Source organism: Nerophis ophidion, linkage group LG04 (assembly GCF_033978795.1).
Source record: "Nerophis ophidion isolate RoL-2023_Sa linkage group LG04, RoL_Noph_v1.0, whole genome shotgun sequence".
In the NCBI taxonomy this organism is placed as follows: Eukaryota; Metazoa; Chordata; class Actinopteri; order Syngnathiformes; family Syngnathidae; genus Nerophis; species Nerophis ophidion.
The window spans coordinates 63,483,224-63,503,409 of record NC_084614.1 but is presented as its reverse complement, the minus strand read 5'-3'; the positions used below and the strand labels follow the sequence as shown (position 1 = coordinate 63,503,409).

Genomic DNA, 20,186 nt, shown 5'->3' with positions numbered 1-20,186 from the left:
TAGTTTCCTTCGTCACATCGCCGGTAATTAATAGGAGTTTAAAAATGAATCGGTAAAAAACGATAACTAATTTTAACGTGAAAGATATGTCTACATCGTTTGACCAGCCTTTGGCGCGATACACGTAGTATGGATCGGTCGATGACCGGTTGGAAAGTCATGAATCGGTTGTTTGTACGTCTGATACAAATATGGCCGCTGTAACCTCTGCGAGACTTCTGTGATGACGTAATACGAGAGTACCACGCAATGTAAACCATTCAGAAGCAATTTAAGGCGGGTCTTTGTGTCTTTATTTCCCACACACACATCCGCGGTGTTGTCAACTTGGCAACTTTCTTGCTAAATCTGGAATCTTTCCAACTCCTCTTAGTCCCTTTCTTTCTCAAATGATGTGCAAAGCTGCTTCTGCCTTGTTTGAGATGTAAATGTTTCATCACTGTCATTCTTCAAATAAAAAAAGACCTATCGTTCATGTCAATCAGTCAGTCAATAGATTTGCTTCGCTTGTGAACGTCACAACCCTTCTGACGTTTGATTAAATAAATAAATAAATGGGTTGTACTTGTATAGCGCTTTTCTACCTTCAAGGTACTCAAAGCGCTTTGACACTACTTCCACATTTACCCATTCATACACACATTCACACACTGATGGAGGGAGCTGCCATGCAAGGCGCCAACCAGCACCCATCAGGAGCAAGGGTGAAGTGTCTTGCTCAGGACACAACGGACGTGACGAGGTTGGTAGTAGGTGGGATTTGAACCAGGGCCCCTCGGGTTGCGCACGGCCACTCTCCCACTGCGATTAAATCTGATAATGTAACTTAACAATGTAGAACAAATAATAAATACAACTAAACTAAGATCAACAGAAGAAAATTAATTCATAGTTCTAATCATAATTTGCATTTTTTAACTCACACTCACATCTTCTTTTCTTTTAAGTTTATGGATTGCAATGCCTTGAAGTTAAGAGTTCTGTTTGCTAACAATACCGAAACCGTCTGTTTTGTATTTTTCAATTCAAGAAATAAACACCACATTGTTTTGACATAATATAAAAAAAAATCCCACCATGCAAAGCTTCAAACTGCATCAAATCACATCGTATTGTGTTTTAAAAAGTATTGTTAGTGAATCGTATCGTAACCCATGTATCAAGATAGAATAGAATAGAATAGAAAGTACTCTATTGAATTCAGCACCACAGTTCGCTCACAATAGAAAATAATAATAATAAATATTATATAACATATATTATATATATAATATATGAATGGTATAAATATATTCTACATTTAAGTGCAGTTAGGAAGGAACATATGCATTACACAGTCTGATGGCTGTCAGTATGAAGGACCTCCTGTGTCGTTCCGTGTTCATATTATATATTCATATCGGATTGCCATTTAAGGTAGAGAAGCACACTCCTAGTAATTAAAGAGGGATGGGGAGTGTTATTTCAGATGGAATTTTTGTTGTTGTTTAAAATATTGATCCAAAATCAGAGGAGCTGAACAATTACAGCCTTTGCAGTACTTGACAACCGTTGGGGTTTTCCCATGGGTGCCCGTCACGCTGTGCAGGAGTGTTTGCAGATGGATGAGTAAGCCGGCTTAGCGTACACTAGTTTCTCCGCACAGGAGTATAATCCAGGTTTCGTAAAGTGAATTTGAAACTGACACCACTGTAAATACAACATGTGTAGCTGGAGAGCAGTAGTGTACAAAATTTAGTTTGAAATATTCAGTGCTTGTGTAGAATCTCATTGAAAATAAACCCTTTGTTTACACACTAAATGTACTTTGTGTAGGTCAGTCGAAAGCGATGAAAGTACCCGTATTTGCGCGTGAAAGTCATTTTAATCGTTTGTTGCGGTGAAAGAATGTTCCCAGCTGCTAAATGGAGTGTAGCAGAAAACACAGCAACATACCAAACCACAACCAAGGTGATTTTCTAAGAAATGGTTACCTTGAAGGTCAGGGCCTCCTTGCTCTCGGGCTGCCTGCAGATGATGATAAGGCAGACGGCGCACAGCAGAGCCAAAATGACACAAGTCGCCACCACGATTCCATGTCCGTCCAGCAGCTGCTGCAGACAGTTGGCCAGGATGATGCACAGTACGGTGATCAAGATGGCTACAAAGAGCAGACATTAAGAAGGCTTGTTAAGATGGTGGAAGATTTACTCGCCCATATCTTATGGGATTCTGTACTTACAGATGACGGCGGTGGTGGCGTAGACGATTGTCCCCGAGGTCTGCGTGGGGGTCTTTCCGCTTGGGCAGAATAGCAGCTTGAAAGTGAAAGCCTCCTGGAGGGGCTTTTCCTCGTTCTCAGTGTACTCATCGCCACTGTCCCCGCCGCTTACTGCTACCTTTTCGCCTTCTACGAGCTCCACTAGCTTCTCTGTCTGGCTGGACGAGTTCAAGGTTCCTGGTTGGTACCTTTGGCAGAAACAAAGGGGTTTACTTTAAGGACAGATTCATGTTGAAACCCGATTAAGTTGTATTACTAAAAAAAGAGTCCCTGTTTAGGTCCCTGTCGACATATTGCTTTTCCTGGGTTACCGACCAGCCCATGATAAATGAATATGTGAGGAGTTGGAATTATTAAATATAAAATAAATATTGTCAATGCTCTAGCATAAAAATCTGTTTATGACCTAAATCAGTGGTTCTCAAATGGGGGTACGCGTACCCCTGGGGGTACTTGAAGGTGTGCCAAAGGGTACGTGAGATTTTTTTTTAAATATTCTAAAAATAGCAAAAATTCAAACATCCTTTATAAATATATTTATGGAATAATACTTTAACAACATATGAATGTAAGTTCATATACTGTGAAAAGAAATGCAACAATGCTATATTCAGTGTTGACGGCTTGATTTTTTTGTGGACATGATCCATAAATATTGATGTTAAAGATTTCTCTTTTTGTGAAGAAATGTTTAGTATTAAGTTTATGAATCCAGATGGATCTCTATTACAATCCCCAAAGAGGGCACTTTAAGTTGACGATTACTTCTATGTGTAGAAATCTTTATTTATAATTGAATCACTTGTTTATTTTTTAACAAGTTTTTTAGTTATTTTTTCATCTTTTTTTTCCCAAATAGTTCAATAAAGACCACTACAAATTAGCAATATTTTGCGCTGTTATACAATTTAATAAATCAGAAACTAATGACATAGTGCTGTATTTTACTTCTTTATCTCTTTTTTTCAACCAAAAATGCTTTGCTCCTATTAGGGGGTACTTAAATAGAAAAAAATGTTCACAGGGGGTACATCACTGAAAAAAGGTTGAAAACCACTGACCTAAATAATAGTTTTGTAAATTATGAGAGCAGACTATACATTAAATGACACCCTTTAATCACAATTACACGCTTGTAATCCAATATCGCACTTTGATTGGTTTGGTCTCCTCTAATGAACAATACTACTGTAGTTTTGACATTTTTAGTTTTATTTAACAATTTCTATGATAGAAAATTTTAAATGTAGAACCACAAAATTGTACAATATGCTTTAAAAATAAAAATAAATAAATAAAAAAACATCTGCCGTGTGGTGAAACCACTTCAAATATTGCGGCTTCAACCACATCGCTGACATTTTTGGTCAAGATACACAACAGCATTAGTGCAGCTTTCTTACATAAAAAAGTAAAGGCTTTATTATGTAGGCCTTGAGCTGAAAAAGATTACACTAAAGTAATGTGGACAAAAGTACTGGAACAGGCAGCCATTATAACTACAGCAAGTGAAACAATGATTTAATTGCCTTAAACAAGGGGTCTCCAACTCTCACCCTGAGGGGCATTTGCGCCCATATTTTGTGGCCCTTTACGTAACTTTATAGTTCATTGTAATTGTTAATTTGCACACCCTGAGGCAGCTAGTAGTTAAATATATTAAGGCAATCTGGAATACCACTAAACAGAAAATTAACTACAATACTGGTACAGACACAAAAATGACAGCACAACAAACACACCCAGGCAAAAACAAAGTGCAACTTCCTGTATGCAAACAAAAGTGTCTCTGACCATCTCTTGGTGAAATCAACAGTGTCGAAACATTTTTACATTCGATTTGAGGAAGCTAATAGCTAGTCAACAAGAGTTCAGGTTGCTCACACAGAAAAACGTGTGGAAGACAATTGCTAGTAGGTCCCGTCTGCGTACCCAAACAGAGATTGAAGAAGACTGACAAGAGGATTCACACTGTTTCATTTAATTCCACCCTCGAGTAAACGTCCTCAGGTGCTGAGAGCGATGCAAAGTGATACCTCTTGTATCCAGTTTGAAAACCAGAGACCATGAAAAACAGACATAGCAATTTATGAAAGAGAGCAGAGTTTTTAAGTAAATGTTCATTTATCCATACATTATATTGTATTATACATTAATTGAATGACTATCAGCTCAAGCCTACATTTGATTATTTTTTTAATGCCTCTGGATACAAATGTAATGCTTTTTAATGCCATTCAAGGCCTTAATTTTCGCAAAATCTATTTTAAGACTTTTAATGCTTTTTAATAACCCACTAAAACCTGTTTCCGAAGTGAATACTTCATGCAGCCCAGCCTCAACCCGACACCCTCCAGCGGGCCTCTTGTAAATTTGAATTTGAGACCACCGTCTTAAACGCAGGGCTCCATGGCCAAATTGTTGGAACTAAAAATAAACTATTTTAAATGACTAAGTACTACTTTCCGAAAGATCTAAAATGTGTACAAAGCGTGGCCCAGAGGCCATTTGCGGCACGCAGCTAATTATTTTAGAGAACAAGACACATTCTAAACACACTATAAAAAAACACCCCAAAATCATAACGGTTAAAGAAAAAGACAAAAAAGTGAAATGTAACTAGATAAAGTTGCAATGTTGACTCTAATAACACAAAGCTGCCATTTAAGCATTGCTGAAAAAGATAATATATCAAAATCAATGTTTTTAATTTTTATGACTATGTCACACTATGTTGTGTTTGGCTTCCTCATTACCTCTCAAAATGGCTCGGGAATCTCTGTGAGATTAATACTATATTGATCATATCTATTTATTTGCAAACTTCCGATATATATGATAATAGTTTCAATATAGAGGCAACTTGTTTTTCCACTGTACTGGTATTTCAAGCATTGAATAAAAAATATATACAGTATATCTTGTTTTTAACATTTTTATGACTGAGACCTTTCTGGGTCCCTGGGGAACCCTAAAGGTTACACAAATCAGTGATTTGTATTTTTTTGTAAAAATGATACATATCAAAATGGCCCTCCACATGCTTTGAGTTTTCAGTGTGCGTCATTTAGTTGAAAAAGTTTGAACACCCCTGCTCTAGAAACATCTACAGTTATCTCTAAATTGCTGTTTACCAGTCAGAGTTTTGAAGACAATTTCTCACTGTATTGAAGGAGAAAGTGTCTCTAAACTATTGGTGATAGTTGTTTACCTGAGGATGAGAACACAGATTGCCACTAGCGAGTATGCTAGCAGAGTTCCGATGGACATGAGGTCAACCAACGCTGCAAGGTCAAACAGGAAGGCCATCAGAGCTGTGGGAAGACACATTTTAGAGAAAATCTCAACTTACAAAAAAATCATACTGCTTGTAAAAGTGCTGTCTTTGATCCTAAGAGAGTCAGTTTACCTGCGACAATGCCAGAAACAATGGTGGCCAGCAGAGGAGTCTTGGTGCGAAGGTTCATCCTGGACAGAGAACGGAACAGCAGCCCATCCTCCGCCATGGCGTAGATGACGCGGGGCATAGGGAACATGGAGCCAAGCAAGCTAAGAGAAGACGGTGAAGATAAGTTGGTATAATTGCATTTCATTTGCACCGACACAATTATACAACCCGAATAGAAGTCTGCATTTACCTGGTAGACAGAGCACAGAGGGAGCCCACGGCCACGATGTAGCGGGCAGGAGCCCAGCCCACGTAGGTAAAAGCTTCGGGCAGGGGGCTCTGGGTGTTCAGCTCGTAGTAGGGCATCATGAGAGTTAGAGCAGCAGACACGCCAAAGTAGGCAAAGAAGCAGATGAGAAGCGAGGCCACGATGCCGATGGGGATGGAGCGCATGGGATTCTTGGCCTCCTCGCCTGTAGGGAAGGGGAGGGTGCGAGAAATGCATTACGTTGAGAATGAGGTGCTGACATTGCAAATGCCTAGCGGTGTTGAATTAAGCAAACTTCATTTATAAAGCGTTGGTATGTTTCCATCAGCAATTTATGCTGCCGATTCCGATCATCCATGAGTGAGATTGAATGATACAGATAACTATCAGATGTATAATTGTACATTTTTAAATTTATTTATGTTGAGTGTTTACAAAGACATTATTTAAAGTTCCTTATTTTCTTTTACTACATACAATTGTTAGATCAAAAAAAAGTCCATAGTACACAATAAATAAACAAAATCAAAAACTATTATCGATTATAAATGTAAATCTTTTTGGCCTTTTAAGTCCTCTTGTGTCCAGGAACTTTAAGGGGCGCTATTAGGCAAAACCAACATTTCTTACCTATTGGTACCCGTTTTTGTGTATTTGGGATCTGGAGGCATTGCAGAGATATTTATAAAACAATTTTGCCTTTTTTTTTTTTTAACAAGCCATTTGGAATTTGCCCTATTTGTGACATGTTTCACATTTGCCATTCCCATCTCATTATATGGTAGAGATTTACCCAAAATACTTTGCACGCGTCTGCCATTGTAGTCCAACGGTGTAGTCAGTAAGCTGCTTTATTTTTTCTATCCTCTTGTTGTGGGACGGACTGGCTCGTACCTGCATATTTGTATCCTCCACTGTCGCCATTTCTATTACAAAGTAGCGTATTGTTCAAACCTATTTCTGTCAGTAATTTTTATATGGAAGCGCAAAAACTACAACATGGCTGGCGAGGAAAAGCCGCTATCAAAACCGCCCACAAAACGGCGCATCTTATAGGGACAAGCAGAAAGCATCTTTAAGACTTTGCTCCAAATTTTGCATGGATTACGTTTTACAAAGAACCACCAATACAGGTTATGTAGACCACAAGAAAGGGTAAGAAAGGGTTTTAAATGTAGAATTATTTTTTTTTCGTAATATGACTTGACGCGCACCTGCCAAAAATACTGCCAACCGCAGGCTGTGATTGTTTAGCATTTGCCGAGAAGGGTCCCTGAGCAGAGCAGCCGTTGTGCTTGAAATGCACACATTATTGTATGTGATAAACTGATATTGTGTCTTCAATATCTCAGTGCGCTTTAAAAATAATTACTGAATGTGCTGTTTTTAGCTTGTGTTGTTTCGTCCAGAAGAAGTGCGAAGTACGAAACTACCGGTACTTAATTTTTTAAATTTTTTTTGCCCCGTGCCAACAACAGATACATTTGTGGACGCACGTCCGTCTCAGTCTTTTTCTCACTGACATTGCAATTGGTTATTATTATAGCCAGACCTGTGTGTTAATTTCACTACCTGACGCCTTCCTCAGAGATTATCATGTGATGTCCTTACGTGACAACCTCAAACTGTTTATGTTTACATACAAACACGTACACCTGCTGTTGTGCACATTTTGCACAATCAGAAGCCTGAGATCAGCCGATCAGCTGCTACTGACGGTCCAAGACACAAGGCTGAAGCTTAGAGGTGACAGAGCTTTCACCGCTGCTGCTCCAAAGCTCTGGAACGACCTACTGAGTGTTAGACAAGCTTCCTCCCTCCCTGTTTTTAAATCTCTCTTAAAAACATACTTTTATTCGTTGGCTTTTAACACTGAATGATATCCATCCTGCAATGGCGCCCCATTATACACCTGCTGTGAACCTGATTTTATGTTTTATTTATTTATTTTTTATCATGTTCTGTTTGTGTTGTGTTGTTTGCTTGATCCTCGTATTATCTTTTAACCTGCCCATTGTACAGCACTTTGGCTACACCTGTGGTATATTTTAAATGTGCTTTATAAATAAAGTTGATTTGATATGATTTGAAAAAAGCAGCATATACTTTACATGTACAATGAAATGTACAATATCTTTAAAACCAGCCTACAGGTACACAGAGCACTGGGAACATTATTAAAGAATGAAGGCATGCCTGTGCTGCTGAAACCCAACACTCATAGAATTATAACATGTTTAGCAACATAGTGATGTCATGTTCAGCAACGTGGTAACGTATTACATGTGTATTACGGTGAAGTGTACATTATTTCTAAATTCAGCACGCACGAACGAGCCAAGGAAACCATTTTGCATGCTTAAGTGCCTATATAAACAAAGCACACGGACCGCTGAAAAACTCTAGTAGAATTAAAAAGCATTTAATCATGGATATAGTGGTATAGTACATGTGCAATAAAGTGTATATTGTCTTTAACATCAGTACACACTAAAAAGGACACTATATAATGTTTTTTTTAGTTGCTAGGTCGCTTTTTATGCGCGTGAACGGTCGCGCCCAGCTCCATCTACAAGTTAACTTCATGATTTGTCGTTTAATAAGGACTAAAAACATGAGCGAATGTTGCACCTCTCTTATGACACACAGCACAAAGTCTTGCCTGTCAAAGTTGTCCCATCAGGTGGCGGTTAGATAGTGATCATATCCAAAACCACTGACTGTCATTAGCGCCAGCGGGAGTGTCGCAAAGCCCATTTTGATATGTCTGTTTTGTTCATGTTGAGTGAAAATAGCAGCATGTTTACGTTCAAACTAGGGCTGGGCGATATATACGATATATCGCAGGTTTGTCTCTGTGCGATATAAAAAATGACTATATCGTAATATTCGATTGTATGTTCTCACACCGTTGCTTTAAGCTGCGTGCATTACATTACTGGCGTTTCTCACTCCTTCTTGCCTGTCCTTCTCACAGAGATGAAAAATAAGCCCGCCTTTTTACATACGTCACATACTGTCACGCGTCTAGGGTCATATGCTCTCGCCGAGAGCTAACGTTAGCTTGGCTAACGTTAGCCGAGGCAGGTCGAGTTGCATTTAGCTGTGGGCATTACACAACAGGCGTTTCTCACTCCTCCTCGTCTCTCATTCTCACGGATACGGAAATCAAGCCCGCCTTCTTACATACGTCACATACTCTTGCGAGTCTAGCGTCATAGCTCTCGCCGATCAGAGAGGTAGCAGCATGGCTAACGTTAGCTGAGCCAGGTCGAGCGAGCGGAGCTCGTGACAATACAAGAGAGACATGGTGAGAAACTTATCACAAATGGAGGAAGAACAATACATGCCCAACATAAAGAGCAGGGGGTCCATCATCTGGCGGTGGTTTGGCTTCAAGTGGGAAGATATTCAGCAGACAACAGCAATATGCTGTTCAATGTATATACTATGATGATTAACCTGTGTGATGACTGTATTAAGCTTATAGTATATATTTGTACCATGAATTGATTAACGTGGAAAAACTTATCCGGCTGTTAACATTTAGTGGTCGATTGTACGGAATATGTACTGTACTGTGCAATCTACTAATAAAAGTATCAATCAATCAATGCAAAGTATGCAGCAGAAGTGTTACTACAAAAAGGTAGCAACACTATTAATTTGTTCTTTCATTTAAAAAGTCACCCGTGAGAGAATGAAGAGTATTTAATAAATACAGTTTTGGTCAATTGACTTAGTTGTGATTTCCCTCTCTGCATGAAAGTTTAGAATGAGCATATATTAATGCAGTGTGAAGAAGAATGTTTTAATGTAGACACATAGAATCGTCATACAGCTTTGATTATATGCATCAAGTGTTCATTCAAGGCCAAGGCAAAATATCGTAATATATATCGTATATCGCAATATGGCATAAAAATATCGTGATATTAATAAAAGCCAATATCGCCCAGCCCTAGTTCAAACATACATTAAGTCCTCTTATAGTGTGTTTAAAACCATCAAGGCAGTGTTGAGCTTGGGAATGACAGCGCACAACCGTGACTTCATCAAAAGTCTCCGTTTGTTCCGTGAATATACATACGCTAAGTGTTAAATGTGCTAAATGTTGAATTCTTACCAAGTTATTTGCGAATGGTTGGTATTGTGTATGTTTGTGTACACGTGCAAAGTGCCGTGGCGCCTGACTCACTTTTGTGGTTCAGGTTACAGAACAAATTGCAGCGATAGGTGCGGCACACACCACGCATGCATCTTAGCGTCTTTCTGTACTTATATAGTTCTGGTGGCCTGAAAGCACCTCTTGTGTCATACACGTGACCAAGAACAACACGTGTACACTTATCATATGTGTAAACATGTAACGTTAAAAGCATGAATACCTTGCTCATTATGCAAAGCGGACCTTATTTATTATGGCAGTACATCTGTGATAAGGGAGCATTAAAGCGGAGGCATGAGGTCAGACATCTGATGGTTAAATGGTCACTTTGCTTGATACCCAAGTGTGAGACGAACTTGATTGAAAATAGATTTAAATATCATTTTAGCAAAAGTCGGCCAGCTAAAGTTTGTCTGAAATCTATTCAAGTACTTCTTTTTTTTTTTGACAGTAAACTTTAGGTGTGAAGCCAAATAACAAACGTCAATCACACACAGACATCCATGAACATTAGGCAACATGATACCAATATCATAAATATACAATATATATTACAGCTAAGATGTTCACAATTAATAGAGCCTATTGCTAAAAATACCAGGAGTTGATAAATTATTAATGATTAACCTGTGTGCAGCATTTGAAACAAATCATCTCAAAATGCGTATTTCTTTTTGGGAAAGTTATATAGCTTTGTTGTTTGTTTTTATTGCGGATATTTTTGCCGTTCTTTGTTTAAATAAAACATCACACTTTGTTTTTGTCAGCACTGGACCTATCCTTAATTTTTAAATGGACAAAAGTTAAATAGTTATTTTGTTTTGGTAACAGCCTAATCAGCAGCACAGTTACAGTATAAATAAATATTTCTGAATGAATGAATCCTCTTTGCTGGTAACATATGCCAAAAATATCATAAGCTGAATTTAAAAGCAGATGGCTAAATTTGAGCCACTAAATAGGTTCATCCTTTATAATCCGATTAGTCAACTTATCGTTAGGAAAATAGTTGAATAGTCGAAAATAGTCTCTAGTTGCAATCCAAGGGAATACGTACGGCGGCTTAATTAAGTATCAATTAAAATACTTTTCTCAATTGGCAGCACATTGATGTCTAGTTTTGTTATTTTCAATGCGGCCTGCTCTTAAAAAACTGTGTTTCTTAACCATTGTTGGGGCCTCGAACGCCGCCAAAAATATCTGTTTCTCAGCTGCGGTCCACTTGGGTCATACGGTATTTAATTGTAATACACTTTTTCACCACTTGTGGCAGTAATGCCAATAAACAAAAAATTAAAAGTCAAAATCAAACAAAAAGAAGAAGTCTGGCGCTAAAGCTATTATTTATTTTTTATTTAGTTACAATGTATTTTAGCACTGCGTAGATGTACGTGAATGTATTTTTCATGCGTTTTTATGAGTGCCTTCTTTTGTAGTATATTTGATTAGTACTTATTTTTATAATCAGCCTGATTTAAGCCTTGATCTTCATCTTTGTGATTAACACATGCTTTTATATGATTTGACAAGGTTTATTCAGTTAAACTGCAAGTAGGTTAGATATAATTATAGAATACGATTAAAATCAATCGATAAATGGATAGATAGATAGATAGTACTTTATTTATTCCTTCAGGAAAATTAAAATTTTCAGCAATAGTATGATTACTAATTTAGTGTTAATATCTGTAGTGCAAAAGTTGGGCCGGAGTTCAAAAAGGTTAAGAACCCGTGGTCTAAATGACACAGGTGTGACCTAAACAAAATAATGGTCACATACTTGTGGTGGCGATGCAGTCAAAGCCCACAAAGGCATAGAAGCAGGTGGCGGCACCAGACAGGACACCTGCGAGGCCGAACGGCGCAAAACCACCGGTCCCAAATGGATCGTCAGTACTGGGTGACAGAAGACATATTGGGTCAAATGCAGGGCCTCCTAAATTGAGAGGATACACATATAGATAGAGTGTACTGACGTTGCAGACCCGCTTATGTTAGTGCTGTTAAGGAAACCGTTATAGTCATCCAACGTCAAGTTCCAGTTTGCCGTGTTTCCTTTAACAAAGCCCGAGATGATCACGAAGCCCAGGACCACCAAGTTGATGCCGGTGAAGATCTTGTTTACCAGCGCTGACTCGCTCACGCCAAAGGCCAGGAGTCCTGAGGGCACAAATTTAAACACATTTCAGTTGCCAAAGTTATGCTCCACAGCATGGGCTGAGATGTCACCATTCCTGACACCAGTCATCCATGTTCCAGTGTGTCGTCCCACAAATTAATACTTTGACAAGCATTAAGGCTGGTGGATGAATGCATCACCCAAATTACAGGAGACAACCTTCACCAGGGCTAAACTAACAAATGGTAACTTTTTGGTTCTAGACTTTGATTGGAGTTCTGATACTCTTCAATGTGGACATCCTTTATATCTAAATTCCATCCATATCTAAATTATTTTTAGTAATTTAGTTGAATGATTTTAATCTAGTCTTAATTTTTCATGACCAACATGAAAGAATGGTGGCACCTCAAGTTGTCAAACTTTTTTCACATTTATTTATTTATACATTTTCTGGCCCTTTGGGAAACAATTTTAAATATGAGCATGATTTTAACCACTTGCACTATTTTTTCACTAGTCCTCTAAGTCAGTGGTTCTCAACCTTTATTCAGTGATGTACCCCCTGTGGATATTTTTTTTATTCAAGTACCCCCTAATCAGAGCAAAGCATTTTTGGTTGAAAAAAAGAGATAAAGCAGTAAAATACAGCACTACTTCATCAGTTTCTGATTTATTAAATTGTATAACAGTGCAAAATATTGCTCATTTGTAGTGGTCTTTCTTGAACTATTTGGGAAAAAAGATTTAAAAATAACTAAAAACTTGTTGAAAAATAAACAAGTGATTCAATTATAAATAAAGATTTCTACACATAAAAGTAATCATCAACTTAAAGTGCCCTCTTTGGGGTTTGTCATCGAGATCCATCGGGATTCATCAACTTCAATCTAAGCATTTCTTTACAAAAAAAGAAATCTTTAACATCAACATTTCTGAAAAAAATCTAGCTGTCAACACTGAATATTGCATTATTGCATTTCTTTTCACAGTTTATGTACTTACATTCCTATTTTGTTGAAGTATTATTCAATACATATATTTATAAATGATTTTTGCATTGTTGCTATTTTTAGAATATTTTTTAAAAATCTCACGTACCCCTTGGTATACCTTCAAGTACCCCCAGGGGTACGCGTACCCCCATTTGAGAACCACTGCTCTAAGTTACTATAAAAAATAAAAATAAAATACAGTTTAAATAAAAAATTAGGACTACGCTAATTATCGGGCCGATATGAGCAATAATGACACCACACCGATAATCCGATAACATTAAAAAATTGCTATGATAATTGATTAAAAAAAAAAATAATGCTCTATGATGCTAGATTACCCGTACAATGCTTTAGCTGAGTTAGGGGGGGAAATCAAATGCTCCTTTTCTCGGGCTGTAAGCATCTTGTAAATGTTCCTCCGAGTTTATTATATACACACATGGAGTCGATTGTGTTGAATGGGTTTCATAGGAAGACTTTTCACCAAATGTTTTGCAAATAAAAAAACAAACATCGAGCTTCAACACATCAAACCTTGGGTTGGAATTGGGGGTTAAATCATCATAAATGATTCCCGGGCACGGCACCGCTGCTGCCCACTGCTCCCCTCACTTCCCAGGGGGTGATAAAGGGGATGGGTCAAATGCAGAGGAAAAATTTCACCACACCTAGTGTGTGTGTGACAATCATTGGTACTTTAACTTTATCAGCCACCTGAAATATCAGCATCGCTACGACAGTGTTTTGAAAGCCTCGGAAGATACCTCATACCGAAGAAACACGCACAGAAAAGAGCGGGGCTTGTTCCTATTGCCGCGGCCTTTGAAAAGTGACACGAGTTTGTCCGGTGACGACACTGCGTTTTCGTCATGGAAATGATGCCGCTCGACCATCAACCCTTTACCATGATTAAATACACTGTCAGGACCAATCTACACGTAATAAGGGTGTAAAGATTCACTATCTGTGGTTGCTAATACGATTCAGGGACAATATATTTTTTTTACAAAATGATACAATCTGCAACGATGAGTTGAAATCGATTTAGTAACTTTTTATAAAATAAAATAAAAAATCAAGCAGTGTGACTTAAATAAATACTGAATACTGGACACTGCAGGTGCAGGTGCAGTTTTCTATATTCCTGTTATTTCTTGTAAGGGAATTATGCATAATTTAATTATGGATAAAAACAAGCAAGTAAACCACAATTAATGGCCAATGTATTCACAGCTTATTTGAATAAAGTGCAACCAACACTTTAGGTTAAATTAACAAGAGGAAACCTTTTCTGCTTACATTTTAAACATTCGAGCAAATTTTAATAAAAATTCATTAACCAACATTTTAAAAGTATATTTACCTACTAAATGAAATTCCTTGATCCAGCTATACAATATCTGTGCAACACGGACACCCAGCCATATTCACCTTCACGCACAGTCGATGTGCCCACACCGTATGCGACGGCGGGCGACGGCTCCTCTTTACTAACCAGAGGTAACATACGCCGGTAAAAATATTTAACAGAGCAGCCGTCAGAGTCGACAAACTGTTGCTGCCAATTGCTAAAGCTAACAAAAACAGTTCCTCACCGAAGTCAAAAGTCACTTGGCAACGGAAAACACCTTTTAAAAACCAACACACACTGCTGTCATAAACTTGTCTTAACTGCATAAAACATACTTTAAAAAAAAATAAAATAAAATTAATGCGTTAATTACTTTCCCCAGTAATTACACTAGGACTGGGCAATATTGCCTTTTTTTAATATCGCAATATTTTTAGGCCATATCGCGATATACAATATATATTACGATATTTTGCCTTGGCCTTGAATGAACACTTCATGCATATAATCACAGCAGTATGATGATTCTATGTGTATACATTGAAACATTCTTCTTCATACTGCATTAATATATGCTACTTTTAAACTTTCATGCAGAGAGGGAAATCACAACTAAGTCAATTGACCAAAAGTGTAATGAAGTTATTAAGCAATGGCACAAACATTCAAATAATTTCCAAAACAAATTGCAAGATTGTCAGAGACATTTTAAGTGTCAAATAAAAATGAGCTGCATAATAGGAAATCAAATAGTATTCGTCCTTCACTATGTGGTATGTTACTAAGGTTATGAAATTCTCTTCATTCTCTAGCGAGTGACTTTACAAATGATGCTACATATTAGCAGTAATGCCGGTTTTTATAGCAACGCTTTTCCCCCCACACTTGACAAATCACGGTTGTCTGTTCGACATATTCCCACTTGAACCCGAACCACCGCCACACGATGGAAACCCTGCTGTTTTTATTGGGAATTAAGTCTTCTTTCTTTAGTTACCAGATCCGCACCATCTTTCTCTCGTACGGCTACGTTAGAAGCTAACCTTAGCCACGCCGCTATCTCTCTGCTGGGCAAGGGCGTGTATGTGATGTATGACGTGACAGTTTGTGACGTATGTAAGAATGTGCGCCTGTTTGTCTGTGAGAAGGAGACACAGGAAAGAGCGAGGGGAGCCTGGTCCTGCGTGAGAACGTCTACTCGAATATTACGATATAGTCATTTTCTATATCACACAGAGACAAACCCGCGATATATCGTATATATCGATATATCGGCCAGCCCTAAATTACACTTATTAAAGACTAATTCCGTTAGTAATTAAATGTATTTTTTGGTTACGTAACAAGTAACTATAGATAGTAATTTTCAGAACACTGGTAGTTTACAGTAATGTGATGTTGACATTAAAGTAAACACTTTGCATGTATTGTTTAAATTACCGTTTAATACCATTTATCGCCATTCGGCCTATTAATCCTAGGATATCAGTTATGGTCCATATCTCTCAGTTCTTGTTACGATATAATAAAAGTTCAACGATCGCTAGTGTTAGCTCACACGACTAAACTCTAATGCGCATGGACCTCATAGTGTACGTATTAAATCTTAAAACCTGTACGTGGGTGGGATATTAAACTTAAAATACTTTGTGAAGTTAGCGCATTTTAGGCATCTGTGTAAATGTTGCAAATAGTCCCTTTCTATATACAGTGGGCCAAAAAAGTATTTAGTCAGCCACCGATTGTGCAAGTTCTCCCACTTAAAACGATGACAGAGGTCTGTAATTTTCATCATAGGTGCACTTCAACTGTGAGAGACAGAATGTGAAAAAAAAAAATCCTGGAATTCACATTGTAGGAATTTTAAAGAATTTATTTGTAAATTATGGTGGAAAATAAGTATTTGGTCAACCATTCAAAGCTCTCACTGATGGAAGGAGGTTTCAGCTCAAAATCTCACGATACATGGACCCATTCATTCTTTCCTTAACACGGATCAATCGTCCTGTCCCCTCAGCAGAAATACAGCCCCAAAGCATGATGTTTCCACCCCCATGCTTCACAGTATGTATGGTGTTCTTGGGATGCAACTCAGTATTCAACTTCCTCTAAACACAACGAGTTGAGTTTATACCAAAATGGATACATTGATGATACAGCAGAGGATTGGGAGAATGTCATGTGGTCAGATGAAACTAAAATAGAACTTTTTGGTATAAACTCAACTCGTCGCGTTTGGAGGAAGAAGAATACTGAGTTGCATCCCAAGAACAACAGACCTACTGTGAAGCATGGGGGTAGAAACCTCATGCTTTGGGGCTGTATTTCTGCTAAGGGGACAGGACGATTGATCCGTGTTAAGGAAAGAATGAATGGGGCCATGTATCATGAGATGTTGAGCCAAAACTTCCTTCCATCAGTGAGAGCTTTGAATGGTTGACCAAATACTTATTTTCCACCAAAAGTTACAAATAAATTATTTAAAATTCCTACAATGTGAATTCCTGAATTTTTTTCCCACATTCTGTCTCTCACAGTTGAAGTGTACCTATGATGAAATCTACAGACCTCTGTAATCATTTTAACTGGGAGAACTTGCACAATCGGTGGCTGACTAAATACTTTTTTGCCACACTATAAATGTAATTAATTTTACAGAAAGGGACAAGCGGTCGAAAATGGATAGATGGATAGGTAAGTTATCAGCTATTTGATTTGATTGAAGTTTATTACGAACATGAATGCAGTTTCAACATGATAAATCAAACATTTTCCATGTCTCTTTACAACATGCTCGAGAAGGAGAAGGAAAAAGCAAAACTTCTATTGAAATCTGTCTTGAGAAGCAAGAAGTTATCTGTATCGATGGGGCCTATTTAGATGGTACTTTATTTATTCCATCAGGAAAATTACAATTTTCAGCACAATCCCATTCAAGATCAAACAAACATTACAAGGAGACAGAACAGGATCGCTGACGGGTCTGCCGGCTTCCAGCGCCCCTTACAAAAAAAGAATGAGATACAGGTAAACAAGGGGTGGGGAGGAATGGGAGAAAAAAATAGAAGATTAAAATTAAAGTAAATTAAAAAAAATTATTTTTATTTGGCCTTACATCCAATAGTCTATTTGCACAAGATCCCTTTTTATAACGTACTTAGTACTCTTGGCTGCAGGTGGAACGTGAGATAATACAACAATTCGTTAAGGTACTAGTGAGTAGAGACTCTTCATATGCGACAGATTAAAAACATTTTGTACACCGTGGATAAGTGGTAGAAAATGGACGTATGGATGGGTGTTGTACTTTGTAGGTGTCTATATCCAGTCTGGAGCCACTCTATTAAGTTACATAGTAATTATCTCCATTACAGCAACAACATGACTGCCAATTGTTATCTTCTGTATAACTGCTTTTGTGTATGTACACGTGGTGCGGGCGCCTACGTGTGTATGCGCACGTGTCTATGTGCGACTATGGCAACATTTTTTTTATTCAAAATAATTAGTAATTGTAAAAGAATATCAACAAAAAAATGAACCCACTCATAGTTTTATAAAAGCTACTGAAATTAATTTTTTCTACCTAAAATAACAACATCCATCCATCCATTTTCTACCGCTTGTCCCTTTTGAGATGAAGGGGCAGCTAAGGCCTATCCCAGGTCTCAGCTGTTATTTTCCGTTTTTTTTACTATTTTTTGGAACCTTGGAGACATCATGCCTCGACGGTGTGTTGTCGGAGGGTGTAACAACACTAACAGGGAGGGATTCAAGTTGCACCACTGGCCCGAAGATGCAAAAGTGTCTGCCGCCAGACCCCCATTGAATGTGCCAGAGTGTCTCCACATTTGATCGGCGATGCTAAGGCAGACATGGCACAGAGATGTATGGATAACCTGCAGATGCATTTGCAACAATAGTCAACGTAATCACAAAGGTGAGTTTTGTTGATGTTGACTGCCAGCTAATCAATGCTAACATGCTATGCTAATCGATGCTAACATGCTATTTACCGGCGGTGCTAAAGCAGACATGGAACAGAGATGTATGGATAACCTGTCGATGCATTTGCAACGATTGTCAACGAAATCACAAAGTTGAGTTTTGTTGATGTTGACTGCCAGCTAATCGATGCTAACATGCTACGCTAATCGATGCTAACATGCTATTTACCGGCGGTGCTAAAGCAGACATGGAACAGAGATTTATGGATAACCTGTAGATGCATTTGCAACTATATTACGTTTCCTTCCACCCACATTTAATGCGAAAAAAAACCACTTACCAATCGACGGATTTAAGTTGCTCCAGTGTCAAAAGATGCGAAAGTCCTGATCGTTTGGTCCGCACATTTTACCGGCGATGCTAACGCAGCTATTCGGCCATGCCATGGCTATGAATAGCGTCAATAGCTATTCGCTCAATAGCTTCAGTTTCTTCTTCAATATTTTCATACTCCAACCATCTGTTTCAATACATGCGTAATCTGTTGAATCACTTAAATCGCTGAAATCCGAGTTTGAATCCGAGCTAATGTCGCTATATCTTGCTGTGCTATTCCCATTGTTTGTTTACATTGGCATCACTGTGTGACGTCACAGGGAAATGGCCAGTGTCTTCGCAGAGAGCCGAAAATAAGGCATTTTAAAGCTTTATTTAGGGATATTCCGAGACCGGTAAAATTTTGAAAAAAACTTTAAAAAATACAACAAGCCACTGGGAACTGATTTTTATTGTTTTTAACCCTTTTGAAATTGTGATAATGTTCCCCTTTAAAAAATGCTACTAAATGTGCAAATACATGTAAAAAACAGATATGTTATTAATTAGTATTAACAATGTACTTTTAGAGACTTTTAATGACTTTTTTCATTAAAACAAGTCTAGTATTTTTATTGTTTTTAACCCTTTTGAAATTGTGATAATGTTCCCCTTTAAAAAATGCTACTAAATGTGCAAATACATGTAAAAAACAGATATGTTATTAATTAGTATTAACAATGTACTTTTAGAGACTTTTAATGACATTTTTCATTAAAACAAGTCTAGTATCTTTTTCTGGTGTTATTATAGAATGTACTCGTGTTTAGAAACTACTTTTGTCCCTTGCTTTCCGTGAAGAAAAAGAACAAGCTGGAGCAAACATGACATCACACTTGCTTCGCGCTGCTACTTTAGTTGGGCTTTCTCTCCTTATAAGTTGCCACTCTCCTCTTACAATTCTCACATCTAGTAGATCGCTGCCCACGGGTATATCTGAGCTATATCAAAGTTGTGTCCACATCGCAAATATGCTGACTACGCTCCAGACGGTTTTGGCAGCGCTATTAGTGTTGCCATCCACCCCATTCACAGGTGTATGTCTTTGGAGGTGGGAGGAAGCCGGATTACCCAGAGGGAACCCACGCAGTCACGGGGAGAACATGCAAACTCCACACAGAAAGACCCCGCACGCACGCACATTGAACATAAGTCACTGATGTAAACAATAATCGAATGAAAATATATATTTTATACATTCGTTTATACACAACTTTACTGAAGTTTACTACACTGACCGCAGTCAGTGTGTGAATGTGTGTGTGAATGGGCGAATGTGGAAATACTGTCAAAGTGCTTTGGGCTCCTTAA

At 38.0% G+C, this 20,186-nt stretch overlaps 1 protein-coding gene across 3 annotated transcripts in view; it reads right to left on the bottom strand.

Moving 5' to 3' along the window:
- Positions 1-20,186, bottom strand: part of slc7a3a (solute carrier family 7 member 3a) — a 43,827-nt gene that overhangs the window by 5,600 nt on the left and 18,041 nt on the right. For all 3 annotated transcript variants that reach the window (XM_061898702.1, XM_061898701.1, XM_061898703.1), the window contains 7 exons: positions 12,061-12,244; positions 11,865-11,980; positions 5,899-6,121; positions 5,670-5,809; positions 5,472-5,574; positions 2,222-2,448; positions 1,974-2,140 (listed from right to left, as the gene is read on the bottom strand). In XM_061898702.1, coding sequence (XP_061754686.1) covers positions 1,974-2,140; positions 2,222-2,448; positions 5,472-5,574; positions 5,670-5,809; positions 5,899-6,121; positions 11,865-11,980; positions 12,061-12,244 — 1,160 coding nt within the window. The remainder of the gene's footprint in view (positions 1-1,973; positions 2,141-2,221; positions 2,449-5,471; positions 5,575-5,669; positions 5,810-5,898; positions 6,122-11,864; positions 11,981-12,060; positions 12,245-20,186) is intronic.